The sequence below is a fragment of the Xenopus laevis genome, chromosome 5L (assembly GCF_017654675.1).
Source record: "Xenopus laevis strain J_2021 chromosome 5L, Xenopus_laevis_v10.1, whole genome shotgun sequence".
In the NCBI taxonomy this organism is placed as follows: Eukaryota; Metazoa; Chordata; class Amphibia; order Anura; family Pipidae; genus Xenopus; species Xenopus laevis.
Window position 1 is genome coordinate 135,046,706 of NC_054379.1, and position 13,866 is coordinate 135,060,571.

At 40.1% G+C, this 13,866-nt stretch overlaps 1 protein-coding gene across 1 annotated transcript in view; it reads right to left on the reverse strand.

Annotated features, from left to right (window-relative positions):
- Positions 1-745: 745 nt before the first annotated feature.
- farp2.L (FERM, ARH/RhoGEF and pleckstrin domain protein 2 L homeolog) overlaps positions 746-13,866 on the reverse strand; it is a 76,994-nt gene continuing 63,873 nt past the window's right edge. Inside the window, exons 18-29 of the mRNA XM_041563795.1 lie at positions 13,712-13,787; positions 12,476-12,713; positions 11,404-11,534; positions 11,202-11,270; positions 10,073-10,162; positions 9,875-9,895; positions 9,509-9,585; positions 7,955-8,049; positions 6,440-6,549; positions 4,285-4,392; positions 2,769-2,920; positions 746-1,179 (exon numbers count right to left, since the gene is read on the reverse strand). Of these exons, the coding sequence (XP_041419729.1) occupies positions 1,098-1,179; positions 2,769-2,920; positions 4,285-4,392; positions 6,440-6,549; positions 7,955-8,049; positions 9,509-9,585; positions 9,875-9,895; positions 10,073-10,162; positions 11,202-11,270; positions 11,404-11,534; positions 12,476-12,713; positions 13,712-13,787 (1,249 nt within the window). The 3' untranslated portion in view covers positions 746-1,097. The remainder of the gene's footprint in view (positions 1,180-2,768; positions 2,921-4,284; positions 4,393-6,439; positions 6,550-7,954; positions 8,050-9,508; positions 9,586-9,874; positions 9,896-10,072; positions 10,163-11,201; positions 11,271-11,403; positions 11,535-12,475; positions 12,714-13,711; positions 13,788-13,866) is intronic.

A 13,866-nucleotide genomic window follows, 5' to 3' on the forward strand; every position in this document is an offset into this window, starting at 1 on the left:
TTTTTACTTTCTTTAATGAAAAAGAAACCTATCTCCAACATACTTTAATTAAAAAATGTGTACTTTTTTTATAAGAAACCTGACTGTATGCAGTGAAATTCCCCCTTCATTTACTGCTGTGGATAGGAATTGTCAGCTGGACCCTAACTGCTCTGCAGGGAAACAATCATACTTATGAACAGCAGAGGGAGCCCCCGCCTTACTTCCCAGCCATGCAGAACTCAAGCAGCTTTGTTTATTTCCCTGTAGAGCAGTCGGCGACTGTGTAGAGATTTGTATTGGATTTTATTTTTGCCTTTACTGTTTCCAACTCCAGCTGCAGGGACAAAGATCATGGAGCCAGATTTACAGATAAACTGGGATTCTATTTGGAGGATTATTTTGCTGCAGCCACTGGTTCTGCAGAGTTGGAGAAAGTCTGTATTAAACAATACAAAAACTATAAAATCCACATTAGATTACATGACAACACAGGACCCAGTGCAGTCTGAATATTCTGATTATGAATCAGTCTTGTTGTATCGGCTTCTGGCAGATATTATTTGACTTGTGCTGTTTTGATAATTTACCTTAACTTCCCAACTGAAGCCTAAGCCACACTGAGCATGTGCACAGTCTTGGTCTTGCAAAGATTGTTAACAAAGTTACAAGATGGTGACGCCCTGTGGCCAACTTTGAAAGCATACATTATTTGTTTGATTCGGCTTGTGGTGCAGTAAAGTTTATGTTTAGTATACAAGATACAGATATTTTATTTTAGACTTTCCCCTTTAAGCACTAAAACAATTGGTGTTACTATTCCTTTAACAAAACACACAGTCAGTGTATTTCAATGAGAAGGAAAAGTCTCTCTGACACTCAGATTATGTTGGATGCAGAGTTCCTTCCAATATGCTTTTCCTATAATTTGTTTTGAGCAGTGCAACTACTTCCAACTTGTAGTGTGCAATCTGTCAGTCTGACAGCATCCTACCCAATCTGCATGTAGTTCAGCTCTAACACTTAGTTTAACTTCTTGTGTTCAGCCCAGTGGTTTCTGTACATTCACATGAACACGGAGCAGCACTAGAAAGAAAACAACATAGACGTGTTATTGGCTACACCGCACAGCTCCCGTCCTCAGTCAAATATCCTATCTTCCCCGGAGAACTGACCCCGCGTCTAATCACCTCCATCCACCTGAAAAGACAAAGAGAATTCCCATGTAACCTACAGTCAAATACACTCGCTTGTTGGAATGAGGAAGATGCACATTAGTCGTTATACTCGCACAAGCATATTATATGAATAGAATCAAAATACTTACATTTGGGTTCTATTTTCAAGTGTTATACATTTTCTTGTGATGTTGGTGCATAATTCACATGATTTATTTATTTTCAATTAAAAGGTAGAAAAAGCTGGGGGAGGGGGCATCAAGTTTTTAGGCATTGTCAGTAGGGATGCACTATTTTGGATTCTGCCGAACCCCCAAATCCAGAGCGAAAAATTCGACCGAATACCGAACTGAATCCAAAGGGGAAAATTTTTTTACTTCCTTGTTTTGTGACAAAAAGTAACGCAATTTCCCTTCCCGTCCCTACTTTGCATATGCAAATTATGGTTTGGCCGGGCAGAAGGATTCAGCCAAATCTGAATCCTGCAGAAAAAGACTGAATCCCTAATTGTCAGACAGTGATTCTAGTTGCCAACCTCCTACCATGGGTTTGTGTTCTATTTCATAAAGAAAATGCACCTGCTCAGGTACTTTTTTCTTGAGTATCCCAGGCATTTCTTGGGTGAGCACATGGATGGAAGAGACCGTCTTTGGAAATTTGTGTAATAGGCATGTGCCCAGGTTGAGTTGCTGCAGGGGAAGCATGTGATGCCAGAAGAGAATGGTCACAAGGAGCTCACAGGAGAAGGACTTTTAAAGAGGAGGAGTATGGGGCACAAGGTGACTAGAATCAGTAGAGCTTTCCAAACAGCTTGGCACTTCCCATTGACTCTACCTTTCATTCTCCTTTTAGTCCTGACTGGGATTCCAGTAGAAACCTATTTTAAAAAGTCAGCAGGACCATCCAACACTGAAACCATCGGCCATATGGGAAGAGCAGCGCAGTGGCTTAAATGTGGCAGAGAATACGCTCTCTGTAGCTGAAACTGCCAATGAAGATGGCCAGTGAGTCTCACTAACAGAAGAGATTATATAGAGATTATATACACACATACACACACACACGGAAACAAGGTATTTTCCAATATTATATTATATATTTAAAGGGGTGGTTCACCTTTAGTATGTTATAAAATGGCCAATTTTAAGCAACTTTTCACTTGGTCTTCATTTTTTCTTTTTTATAGTTTTTTGATTTATTTGCCTTCTTCTTCTGACTCTTTCCAACTTTTACAAAGGGGTCGCTGACCCCATCTAGAATCCAAATGCTCTGTAAGGCTATACTTCAGCTGTTATTGCTACTAGTTTTTTTACTCATCTTTATATTTAGGGACTCTCCTATTCATATTCCAATCTCTTACGATCATTTGGCCTTGTGCAAATATTACCAGCCAATTTAAATGACAATAAAAGGATTAATCACTGGGGGTGTCAATTTTTTAGAACCCCTCCCCCAGTGATAATTGCTAACGTTTGACCCTAGACTTTGCCTAAAAAGCGCACCCGCCTGGGGATACTATTTTACGGAGTAAAGCACTGCCATCTTGTCTCGTGTGTCAGAGACACGTGCAGCTGCTTCAGCAGGAGAGTAAGATGCGACTTTTCTACAAACCTTCTCCACGTATACTCGCTGTCTGTTCTGAAGAAGTACACGTGTGATTTGAAGTGGAGTTTGAATACGTTCTGGCAGCTGACAGGATCTGAGGTGGATGGGACGCTCACGGTGTATCCCAGGAGAGGCAGAGAGGCGAGAGGTGCATCCTCCTGTTAGTCCAATAGATACAGTATATTAGATATATATTAGCAGTTTCCCAGCTGGAAGGATATGAGCACAAAAGTATTCACATGATGTTCCAGCACAGGACGTGATTCAGCACAACATGGCGGCTCCCAACTCAGCCGTCCAACTCTGCACTTGGCACGCGGGTGATTGGGAGTCTGTATGAAGTGTATGTATGACAGGCAAAATTGCTTGGGAGGGTTCCCTCCTGGTTCCCTCCCCTATAATGGGCTTTTCATTTACTGTTTCTAAGCCAGTAGCTATACTAAAAATGGTCTTAATTTTAGGTCCATCGGTTTGAACTCCTCATGTGCATTCAAACAAGTTTGGGGTACATTAGCTAAATGTTCTATTTCTAGGGATGCTAATTGTACATGAATGAATTCTTGCTTCATTAATGCCTGTCCATTAAAAATACTGAGGGAATGAATGCATTAAAGGAGATCTAAACTCAAAAAAATACATTTCAAATTTATTTAAGGTACCAGTGCATTATACTCATTTAGATATAGAAGAATTGTGCTTAAAAAAGTAGTGTTTCAGGCTGATTTATTGAATATTTCTGCAAAAACCCCTAATAATCCCTCCCTTCTTTTCCACTTCCTGATCCCTAAATTCCCAGGCTGTGCAGGGGAGCCGGCGGCTCTCAGCTCACTTCACTGTAAAGACAGGAACCAATCAGCAGCTAGCAGGACCTGATAGGGAACTGAAGCCTGTCTGTACTTGTGTGACTGCAGGGCTGTGATTGGCTGTCCCCCTCCTACTGTGCTTCTGGCAAAGACTGTTAGGACACGCCCACCCCTCATTGAAACATAGACAGGGACCAGAGAATATCTATAGGGAGCTCCAACAAAGAGGTGATTTTTAAAGATAATATTAATTTTTTGCACCATGTAAAAGTAACACCATATATTACCTATAATTGCCTACAAAATTAGGGTTTTATCATTTATCCTATATGTCTCCTTTAATACTGTTAGGCAGGCTTCAGCTGAACAGGTTTTTATGAAGGTCCAGCGTGTCAGCGACCCTGTTGATGCATTTTCTGGGTTGAGTTCACTCTTGGGTTTGCAGATTCTCAGTTGAGCCAAAAGCCTGACATTAGCAGTCTAATAATTCAAATATCTGCTTAGAAAAGCACCCTGGGCAAGTTTACCTTAATTAATGTTTTGGCTTTAGATTGGTTCTTAAAATGGATAGAATTAATTTCATGCAGCCAAAAAGAAGTGTTGAGCCAAGGATACAGTATATGAAGATAATGGGCACAGGAAGGAATAGGTGCTTATTAAGCAGGATACCCCCACCTGCAATTCACTGCAAAATAACACACACTTTTTTTAAAATGTACCTGATGAGTTTTGTAGAAGAAAAGGCAAAAGTTGGTAAAGACCACCCACAGGCGCTGCCACCCATTGCTGTTCTTAAATTTGCGAAGAAGATAGCCGGAGAGCTGGTTCTGCAGACACACAAACCTCATTTTAATCTTTTAATATTCCCTCCCAAATAGCAATGCACAGAGATATATATATACCGGGAATAATGGACCCCCTATTGTAAAATATCAGGATATTACAAGTCACAATGGGGTTCCAGGACCATATAAACTTATTACTATTATAATACAATAAAATATAAAGTGTCAGTGAGTCACATGGAAACATGACATCACAAATGAATGGCTCTTGTGTATTTTATATTGAAACATGTAACCCCTGTTGTAAAACATAATGATATTCCAAGTCACTGAGAAGTTTCATGGCCATGTCATTGAACTCCAAGATGACTTCTAATATCCTTATATTTTACAACAGGAGCAGGGGGGTATTTATCATATAGGCACTCAAGGGCCAGTGCCTAGGTTAGCAGCATTAAAGGAGCAGTAACATCAAAAAATAAAAATGTTTTAAAGTAATAAAAATATAATGCAGTGTTGTCCTGCACCAGTAAAACTGCTGTGTTTGCTTCAGAAACACTACTATTGTTTATATAAATAAGCTGCTGTGTAGCAATGGGGGCAGCCATTCAAATGAGAAAAGGCTCAGTTTAGGGCAGAGACACGCTTCTATTTTGGGAGATTAGTCACCCAGCGACCAATCGATTCTTCTTCTAGGAAACTTCAGGCGACTTTAGAAAGCTGAAGAGATCCGAGTGCCATCCCGCCGGCGATTTACATTCTAACCAACAGGAAGGCAGTTCAGGGAGATTAGTCACCCGAAGAAGCGATTTGTCACTGGACGACTAATCTCCCGAAATAGCAGCGTGTCCCTTATACGGCAGATATCAGATAAGCTCTGTAGAACATAATGGTGTTATCTGTTATCCACTATTTAACCTGTGCCATATAGACTTTTTTTCAATTTCTGCCATTGCTACTCAGCAGCTTGTTTATATGAACTATAGTAGTGTTTCTGAAGCAAACACATCAGTTTTACCAGTGCAGGGTAACATGATATTAAAACATTTTAATTTTTTGGTGTTACTGTTCTTTTAAGGGGGCAGCCCTCGGATGCTTATATGGTAAGAACTTTTTTTGAAAAAGAAACACTTCCCCTGCTGCCAGATGCTTTCCTATCAAATCTGGAGTGGTAGGGGGTGGGGTAGGGTGGTCCCTCTAGCAACGCACCTCAAGAGTGATGTCACGCAGAGGGCGCTCACAGGTATTGACGCTATTGAACAGGAGATCACATTATTGTATTATAATACACAAAAGCCATGAATATCCTGTAAGTTATATCTTTATAAATGGTGCTTAGTGATGTCATCAGTTATAATTTGAGCTTAGTCGATCTGTCACATGACTCGCTGAAACGTGTGTATTATAATAAATACAACAAACGCTCCCACTCACTGCAATTCAACGTGATGTAGCTGGCAGGGTCCGAAAATGAGTTGGCTGGGCGCAGGAATCCCTTGGTGTCCCACACAGCACAGAATATGGAGGAAGAAGACAGAGTTACCTGGAACTCTGTCTTCTTCCTCCATATTGTAATAAAATACCCCCTGTTTCAAAATATGAGGATATTAGAAGTCAACTCAGAGTTCCATGACTCTGCCTTCAGCCTCGTGCTTTTATATAATCATGGAACTCCTCGGTAATTTATAACATCCTTATATTTGACAATAGGGGTACTTTATTCACTATATATACTGTATATGGATGGCTTATCAGATGAGAGCTATGTCACAAGATTGTATCTTGAAAATCAATTCGCCAATGAAGATGCAAATTTGTGACTCACACTCTACATAGAAAAATAGTCACAAGATAGTCTTGTCTTGGTCACTAGAGACTAGAGTCCGTTCTGTGTCTAAGGCTAAGGGGACCCTGGAATTGACAACAGCCTAAGGCAGATATATCCAGGGGTTCTATCTACACGCTGCTCATCACTGTATGAAATCAAATGTCACACATGAGACCCTCAATGGTCTAATCTGGAACATTTCTACATGTACAAGACAGACACTCTTTTGTATGACTGATAACCATGACTGCAGATTGTTACCTCCATCATAGTAAGGTGATCAGCGAGGGAGACACTCTGGTTCCGATACCAGCAAACGTGGCTCAGTGTGTTAGGATGATGGCTTTCTCCAGAGGATATGATAACTGGCTCTGTTGATAATATACACATATTAACACATTCAGCTTCCACTAAAGTCTGTACACAATACAATTTTACAGGGCAACCCTTCTGAAATAAAAACATAACATAAGTTGTATAAAGGTGATACCTTTATTGGCTAACTAATATAATCATAGCAAGCTTTCAGAACAGTTCCTTTTTCAAGCTGATTAAAAAAAAATAAAAGCTTGCTATGATTATATTAGTTAGCCAATAACCTTTATACCACTTTTGTTAGGTTGCCCTGTAACATTTTAACTGGCTAATACAGTACAGCAACTTTACCTGCACCCAATACTACATTCAACATTTGTTCCTAAACTTCCAGTCTTCATTCCTCAATCCTACAAGCTCCAATACTCTTCCTCTACTCTATCACTATACAACTCCATTCTCAATTCTCCACTCCTACAGCCCCAAAATCTATTTTCACTGCTGTTGCAGCGTCAATCTCTATTCCTACAGCAACATAAACCCTTCTTCACACACTTGCCATGCAGCTCCAATTTCAACTACTCACTCCTTCATCTCCAGTCTCTTTTTCTCCACTCCTACAGCTCCAACCCCATTTCTCCAGTCTCTTGCCATGCAGCTCCAATCTTAATTCTCCACCTACAGCCCCAAACTCCATTCTTAACTCCTAGAGCTTCAGTCTGTGTACTCTGATGTTATAGCTCCAAGCTCCATTCCTACAGTTCCAAACCCCCTTCTCACTGTCCATGCAGCTCTAATTCTCTACTCATTTGCCATTGCATCTCCAATCTCATTTCCATGGCTCTGCCATTTTCCAATCTAAAAGCTTCATCTGTGTTGCCTGCTAAAATGTCTATACTCCAATCTCTGGTCCTGGAACTATACACTAGCCTAGATACACGGTGCTATGTATTTCCTGGGCTGCTATCAGCTGAATTTGCAGAAATACATAGGCAACTAAATTGCATGTCAATGTGGGCACTTTTTGGGATGCTTAAATACATGACACCCTGCATCTGAAAGCGTGCCTTGAGCATCACCCTTGAAGTGATTAATTCTTGTATGTGACACTTTTTCAACATTTATTAATCATGTCATTGTGACCCAAGTGTTTGCTGTGTTAGTAGCACTAACTGTCATTTCTTTCTTTCTAAATGGCACCTTCCTCTGTTATAGTGACCAAACATTGGGCTATAACTGTAATATATATATATATATATATATATATATATATATATATATATATATATATATATATATATATATATATATATATATATATATATATACTGAAAGAAAAGGGAAAGATTATAATGTTGTTTATTATAGAAAGTGTTTTTGTCATTTAAGTCAATGCTAAGGACTGAAAAGATCCAGTGGTTTAGTAATGGATTGTTTAAAAGTAGAATTAGGAAGACTTACGCTGAAGGGATTGGGCAGAGAGTTCACTGTATCTGGGGGCACGGCTTATTGCAGCGTTCAGATCATCCAACCAGCGCCTCATATCCTGCTGTGAACTGCAAGTGAGAGACAATGGGCACAAAGAGAGTAAGAATGAGGCGAGAAGAAACATACAGAAGAAAAAAGGACAATTATAAAAGGGACATCAATATTAAAGAGATGGAAATTGATCCAAACCAACACATTTCATGCAAACAAGCTGACACTTAGGTTAGTTAAACAGTCACATAACAATATAGGCATGGATTTGCATGAGTTGTACATGTGATAAACTTTGTTACACAAGAGGCAAAGCATTAGAAAGTTCACCACAAAAGTGTGAATGATACAAAAAGAAAGACAAGATAAATGTGCAAAAAGGTCTCCACCTGCTGAACTGCACCTGTCAGTAATGAAATTTGGGGAAATGGTTTGTTCTGTTGGGGGAGTGGGTTACTGCAAAGGGGTGGCTTAAATTCATCTATGGAGAGCAAACCACCCAAGTCTGTTGACGCTTTGTATCCACCTGAATGGGAAACATATTATGGAGTATGTGTGTCAGTAACACTGGGATTTCCTCAGAAATACTGGCATGTATTCCCAAACACTCCCTGCTTCCCTAATAGCACTGTCTAGAGAGGGTTTAGAGAGGGTTACCCTTTATATATTTTGGGGTATGTACCAGCTTTTGTTGCAGGCAGATTTGCTCTTGGCTGTTCAGTGATAGTTGGACAATCCTGCTGCAACTCACTCTTCTGTTTTTGTAGAGACAGAAACAGGCTCTTTTGCAGCATTTCCCTACACTTGGCACCATTCATTCTTCCTTTGCTATAACAAGAGGCCAGGGACAATGCCTCTGAAAAGAACAATTCCAGAATAACATACAATGCAGTTACAGGGTTTTTGAGGTGTGAACATCATCACACACATTGCTTTGGACTTTGGCTAAAAAGCTCTGTCTCATCTGCGTCATTCTCATTCACAAGTGCATTTTCTTGGTTTCTTTGGAGAAATTGTTTTTTTTGTGCGCCCCCCCCCCCCCATACAGGCCAGTGGCATGCAGAGCCCTTGATATGGTTGACTGGTAGCTTATGCACTCTTTAGCTCCTTCAGAGTAATGGTTGGCTTCTCTCCTGAGGCTCCCTCTTGTTTGAAGCACAACCTGGGTGGTGCTTCCTTTTCCTGTTAACTGAACCAACCGTGCCCATTGGGGCATCCAAACACTTCCATTTTGGTACTCTTTCCTTGGTACTTTTTATGCATCAGTATTTCTTTCTCTGTCTTTTATTACTATTCACTGCAAACTAGGCCTTCTATGGAGGCTCAGTGACCTCACTTAACACTACTCTAGGTTAAAAATGGCGCCAAACATGTAACGCTTATATATTTGGTCCTGGGAAAGCCCCTGAAAACTTACACAGGCATTTGTAAAGATTATTTGTGGGTCTTTATATATGAAGCCATTTGTAGTTTAGGTTGTGTACCTTTAACTGGCCTTTGGAATCTCTATTGTCAAACTACAGTGGTTGGACTCACCTGGCTGCCACTCCTATAGTTGTCTGTGCTGAGTAGATAGTGAAGCAGTGAGGGACAGAACTGTAGCTATCCTCAGCCTGTGCACATGATTAGAAATGGATGGTGAAACAGACACTAACAATCGGGGTTCAGCAACAGTCACAAGGATAGGAAACCCACATGACACTAATATCCATAAGGGGAAGTACAACTATACTAGTGGTCCCTCTTTGCCTGGGCCCTAAGAAGCGATAACTCGTACTGCTCTATAAGCCACAGAGATCCAACACATACAGCAAATGGGTTTTTAGGATGACACACCATATATAGCAAGGTGGCTGCAACCAATCACACATGCTGCACATTAAGAATCCCAAATATACTCACAGGGGGATCCAAGACCATCAGCTGCAGGGGCAGTTAGAGAGACAGGGGGTGCACAAAGAAAAGACAAATGAAAGAAGAACACGTGTTAGTGACATTGGGAGGTGTCTGTCCATGTATACATTGCTGTGTGCCAAAGGGCAGAAGCATTTCTGCCCTTGGTGGTTTCCCAGCATGCATTACACTCTAGTTCCTACTTACCAGCATGCCATGCAATGGAAGGCGTCCATGCACCCGGAATTGATTGGTACAGCTCAGGCCCTTTCGAGTGTACAGCAGCATATCTGAAAACTGAACAGAAAGTATATGAGCAGCCTGTTCACACTGCATTCTAAATGATTCCACAAATTAGTAGGTATTGTTTGTAGTTAATCATTACCATACATTAAAAAAAAAGGTAACTATTTATACTGGGGAAGAAAATCCCCTAGTTAAAAAAACCCAACCCAAAAATTAGCCAACTGAATTCTCTAGCCAACTCAAGAACTCTAACTATATATAACAATGGGATGCATAACTCTGGGAAAGGGGCAAAGCAGAAGAGTTGCTCAAGCTGCCACCCCTAGAAACGATCGCTATGTGCCCAATTGGTTAATGCAGTTTTCTTTCTTTCTTTTTATATGTAAACTTGGAATTGTATACGGATATTATTCCATGTATATTGCACAATAACCGGATGAAGCTGATGTAACTACAAATGACAATGTGTAATTGCTAAACATTTGAACTCATTTTTCTTTATTCTTTTTGTTTATTATGGAAAAAAAATTTCAAAATCTCAATAAAAAGAAAGTTATAAAAAAAAGGTAACTATTACAGAACCAAGCATTACATAAAGCCAGTAAATGTGGATGAATTCTGGGAGCTGCACGACACAGGTTTCATATCCTTGAAATATGCAAGTTACAGAACACGAGAAGAACATTTCAACATTTTATGTGTAATTAGTTGTTGAATCCTAGACTCAGACTGCTCACTCAGTGGTAATTAGAGGGTTTCTCTCATGTATCTGCACTACATTTAGAACTACAGGTATGGGAGCTGTTATTCAGAATGCTTGGGACCTGGGGTTTGCCAGTTAATTGGATCTCCATACCATAAGTCTCCCTAAGAAATCATGTAAACATCAAATAAACCCAAAAGGATTGTTTTGCCTCCAGTAAGGACTGATTATATCTTAGTTGGGATCAAGTACTTGTAAGAAAAAGGAAATCATTTTAAAAAAAGGATAAAACAGAGTCTATAGGAGATGGCCTTGTTGTAATTTAAAGCTTTCTGTATAAAAGATCTTATACCTGTACTGGGGTTCTCCTGCCATGGCCATACCTACCAGGTAGAACATGCGCTGCTGCAGGCCACTCTTGGTCAGTTTGTACAGACAGCCCTCACGGATAAACTCCTGCAAGAAAAACAAAAACATTACAGAATTTTCCTGTCTCCAGCAGTATAGGAATATGTATAAGTAGAATCAGCAAGTGGACATCTAGTTTGGTTACAGCAATGCAAAGCTTTGTGTTGTTATATGCACACACCCGCCCTGGAGATGACAAGTGGTCTCCTCCCAGCAGATCCCTCTGCAACTGATCCAGTCTCTGCAGATTCTGTAGGTGTAACAGGCGGTGGCGTAGTCTGGAACTAACTGCACTGGCCTCAACCAATGCCCCTGCAAAATAAATAGTCATTTCAAGAGAAAAGCCCAGAGATCTTGGATGGTATTGAGAGACCTTTACCAGATCGAGAAAGCATTGGAACAACAATAGCAAGTACTGATTTCCAGTGCTATATGCCTGCAATCATCTACTCAAGTAGAGGAAAAAGTAACTGCCTAACCCTCACCTTCAGCTGCCTTTGCACCAGAGGTCCTCAATCTTTTTTACCCGTGAGCCATAGTTAAATGCAAAAAGAGTTGGGGAGCAACATAAGCATGAAAAAAAGTTCCTGAGGGTTTCAAATAAGGACTGTGGTTGGCTATTGTGTAGGCGCTTTGTGGACTGTCAGCCTACAGGAGACTCTGTTTGGCAGTACATATGGATTTTATTTAACCAAAACTTGCTTCCAAACCAGGAATTCAAAAATAAGCTCCTGTTTTGTTGCTCTGGTTGAGGATCCCTGCTCCACACCTTCATTAACACTTGAGTAAAATGGTGAAAATGATGTGCTTGTTTTATTTACCTCAATGAGCTGAAAATAATCATGTCTGGGTACTGAAATGTTACTGGGTGTGCTTTCGGATAGGACTTATAGGCATGTTCCCACATACAGAAAAAGTATGTCATTCAGCACTTTTTAATATAAATTATACGACCTATTTACCTAAATTACTGGGAATAAATATAGGGTGTGCCCTAATTTCCTAAGGCATGGGAACTGTAATAGAAAAAATGCATTGCCAATAGTGATGTTACTAATTGTTGCAAAGTTTCAAAGCTGGAACTACGGTTCTCTTTTCTCAGACACCTACATCCTAAACCTCTAACAATAGTTAAGGAGCATAAATAATTAAGGGCCCTTTCTCACCATTGCACCGCCCTCTAAAGCACAAAGTCATTCTGGTAACTATAGTGTAGATCAGAACCCTGATTCAATTCAATTCTAATGACTTACGCTGGCAGTTGTTGTAGTCATGGTGCGAAGGAGGGTAATGGCGGCAAAGTCTCTCTAGCAATTTCTCATACTGCAGTGGGCGCTGCAAGGGTTTTAGCAGGAGACAGCTGAGGGGTAAGTAACAGACCCTCTGCTGCTCAAACTCCTGCAGAAAAACGTCCACCTCCTGCTGCCCTGGGGATTTTCTCTGCAGTTCCAGGAACACATCTTCCAACTTGTGTAGGTGAGGCAGCAGAGCCTGAAAAGGAAAAAAAGAATTAGTACTGAAAAAGAGAAAATGAACTTTCATACATACAGAAGGATGCATAATGTGAACTAAGCATATCATCAGCATATTAGGGCCCCTTCTTGAAAAAGGTAGAATTGGATCAATGAAAACAAAAGAGGATAAATTGCCCAGATGTGAATAATGTATCATCTCTGTTAAGCGCTGTCAAATATGTCAACACTTTATATAAGTGAACTATAAAAATGGCTTATATTAACAGTGGACAGAAAATGACTAGCTAAACTGGCACCAATCACACAAGACACGGTACAACAATTATTAAAGATGGCTGATTGGCCCAGTAGGTAGGTTCTATTCCTGCATGAGCCCAATGTGACTATAGGTAAAAATCTCCCTGTGTCTGGGTCACAACTAATATATTGTACAACCTATAGGGGTACTCGTGAGAACTAAAGCTTAATTAAAGAAATAGCTAGAAATTGTGTACATTATCTTTTGGGCTTCTGTACCAGCCCAAGGCAACCACAGCCCTTTAGCAGTAAAGATCTGTGTCTCCAAAGATGCCCCAGTAGCTCCCCATCTTCTTTTCTGCTGATTCACTGCACATGCTCTGTGCTGCTGTCACTTACTAAGCTTAGGGAACCACTCACAATATACAGTACACATAGAATAGAAATGTCACAATATAAGGCTGATTAGTAATTAATACAGATAATTACTACATGACAGTACAGAAACCAGTGCAACTAGCATCAGAATTTAATAATCAGTCCTGTAACATCAGCTTATATTACAGGCCAACCTCATTTTCTGCTTGATAATTTGTGATACAAGACATGGCATTTTTAGCCATAATCATTTGTAGTGTTTATTTCTCCTTTAACCATACCATTACTAGTGCTATAAAATAAGTGGTAAAGAAGATAATTCTAGCAGGTATTACATGGTAACATATTGCATTCTGACTTTACACTCAGAAACAGACATAAAGGAATGAATAGTCTCACCCGTAGAGCTGTCATATTCCTTAGCACAAGGTCCCCAATGATCTGGGTATCCTTGGCATGTACAAATCTCCCCTCCCTGGCAAAATACAAGAGAGAAAAGAGAAATACATATCAAAAGCAAAAGTCAATTCATTTTAATGTATACAATGGTCAGT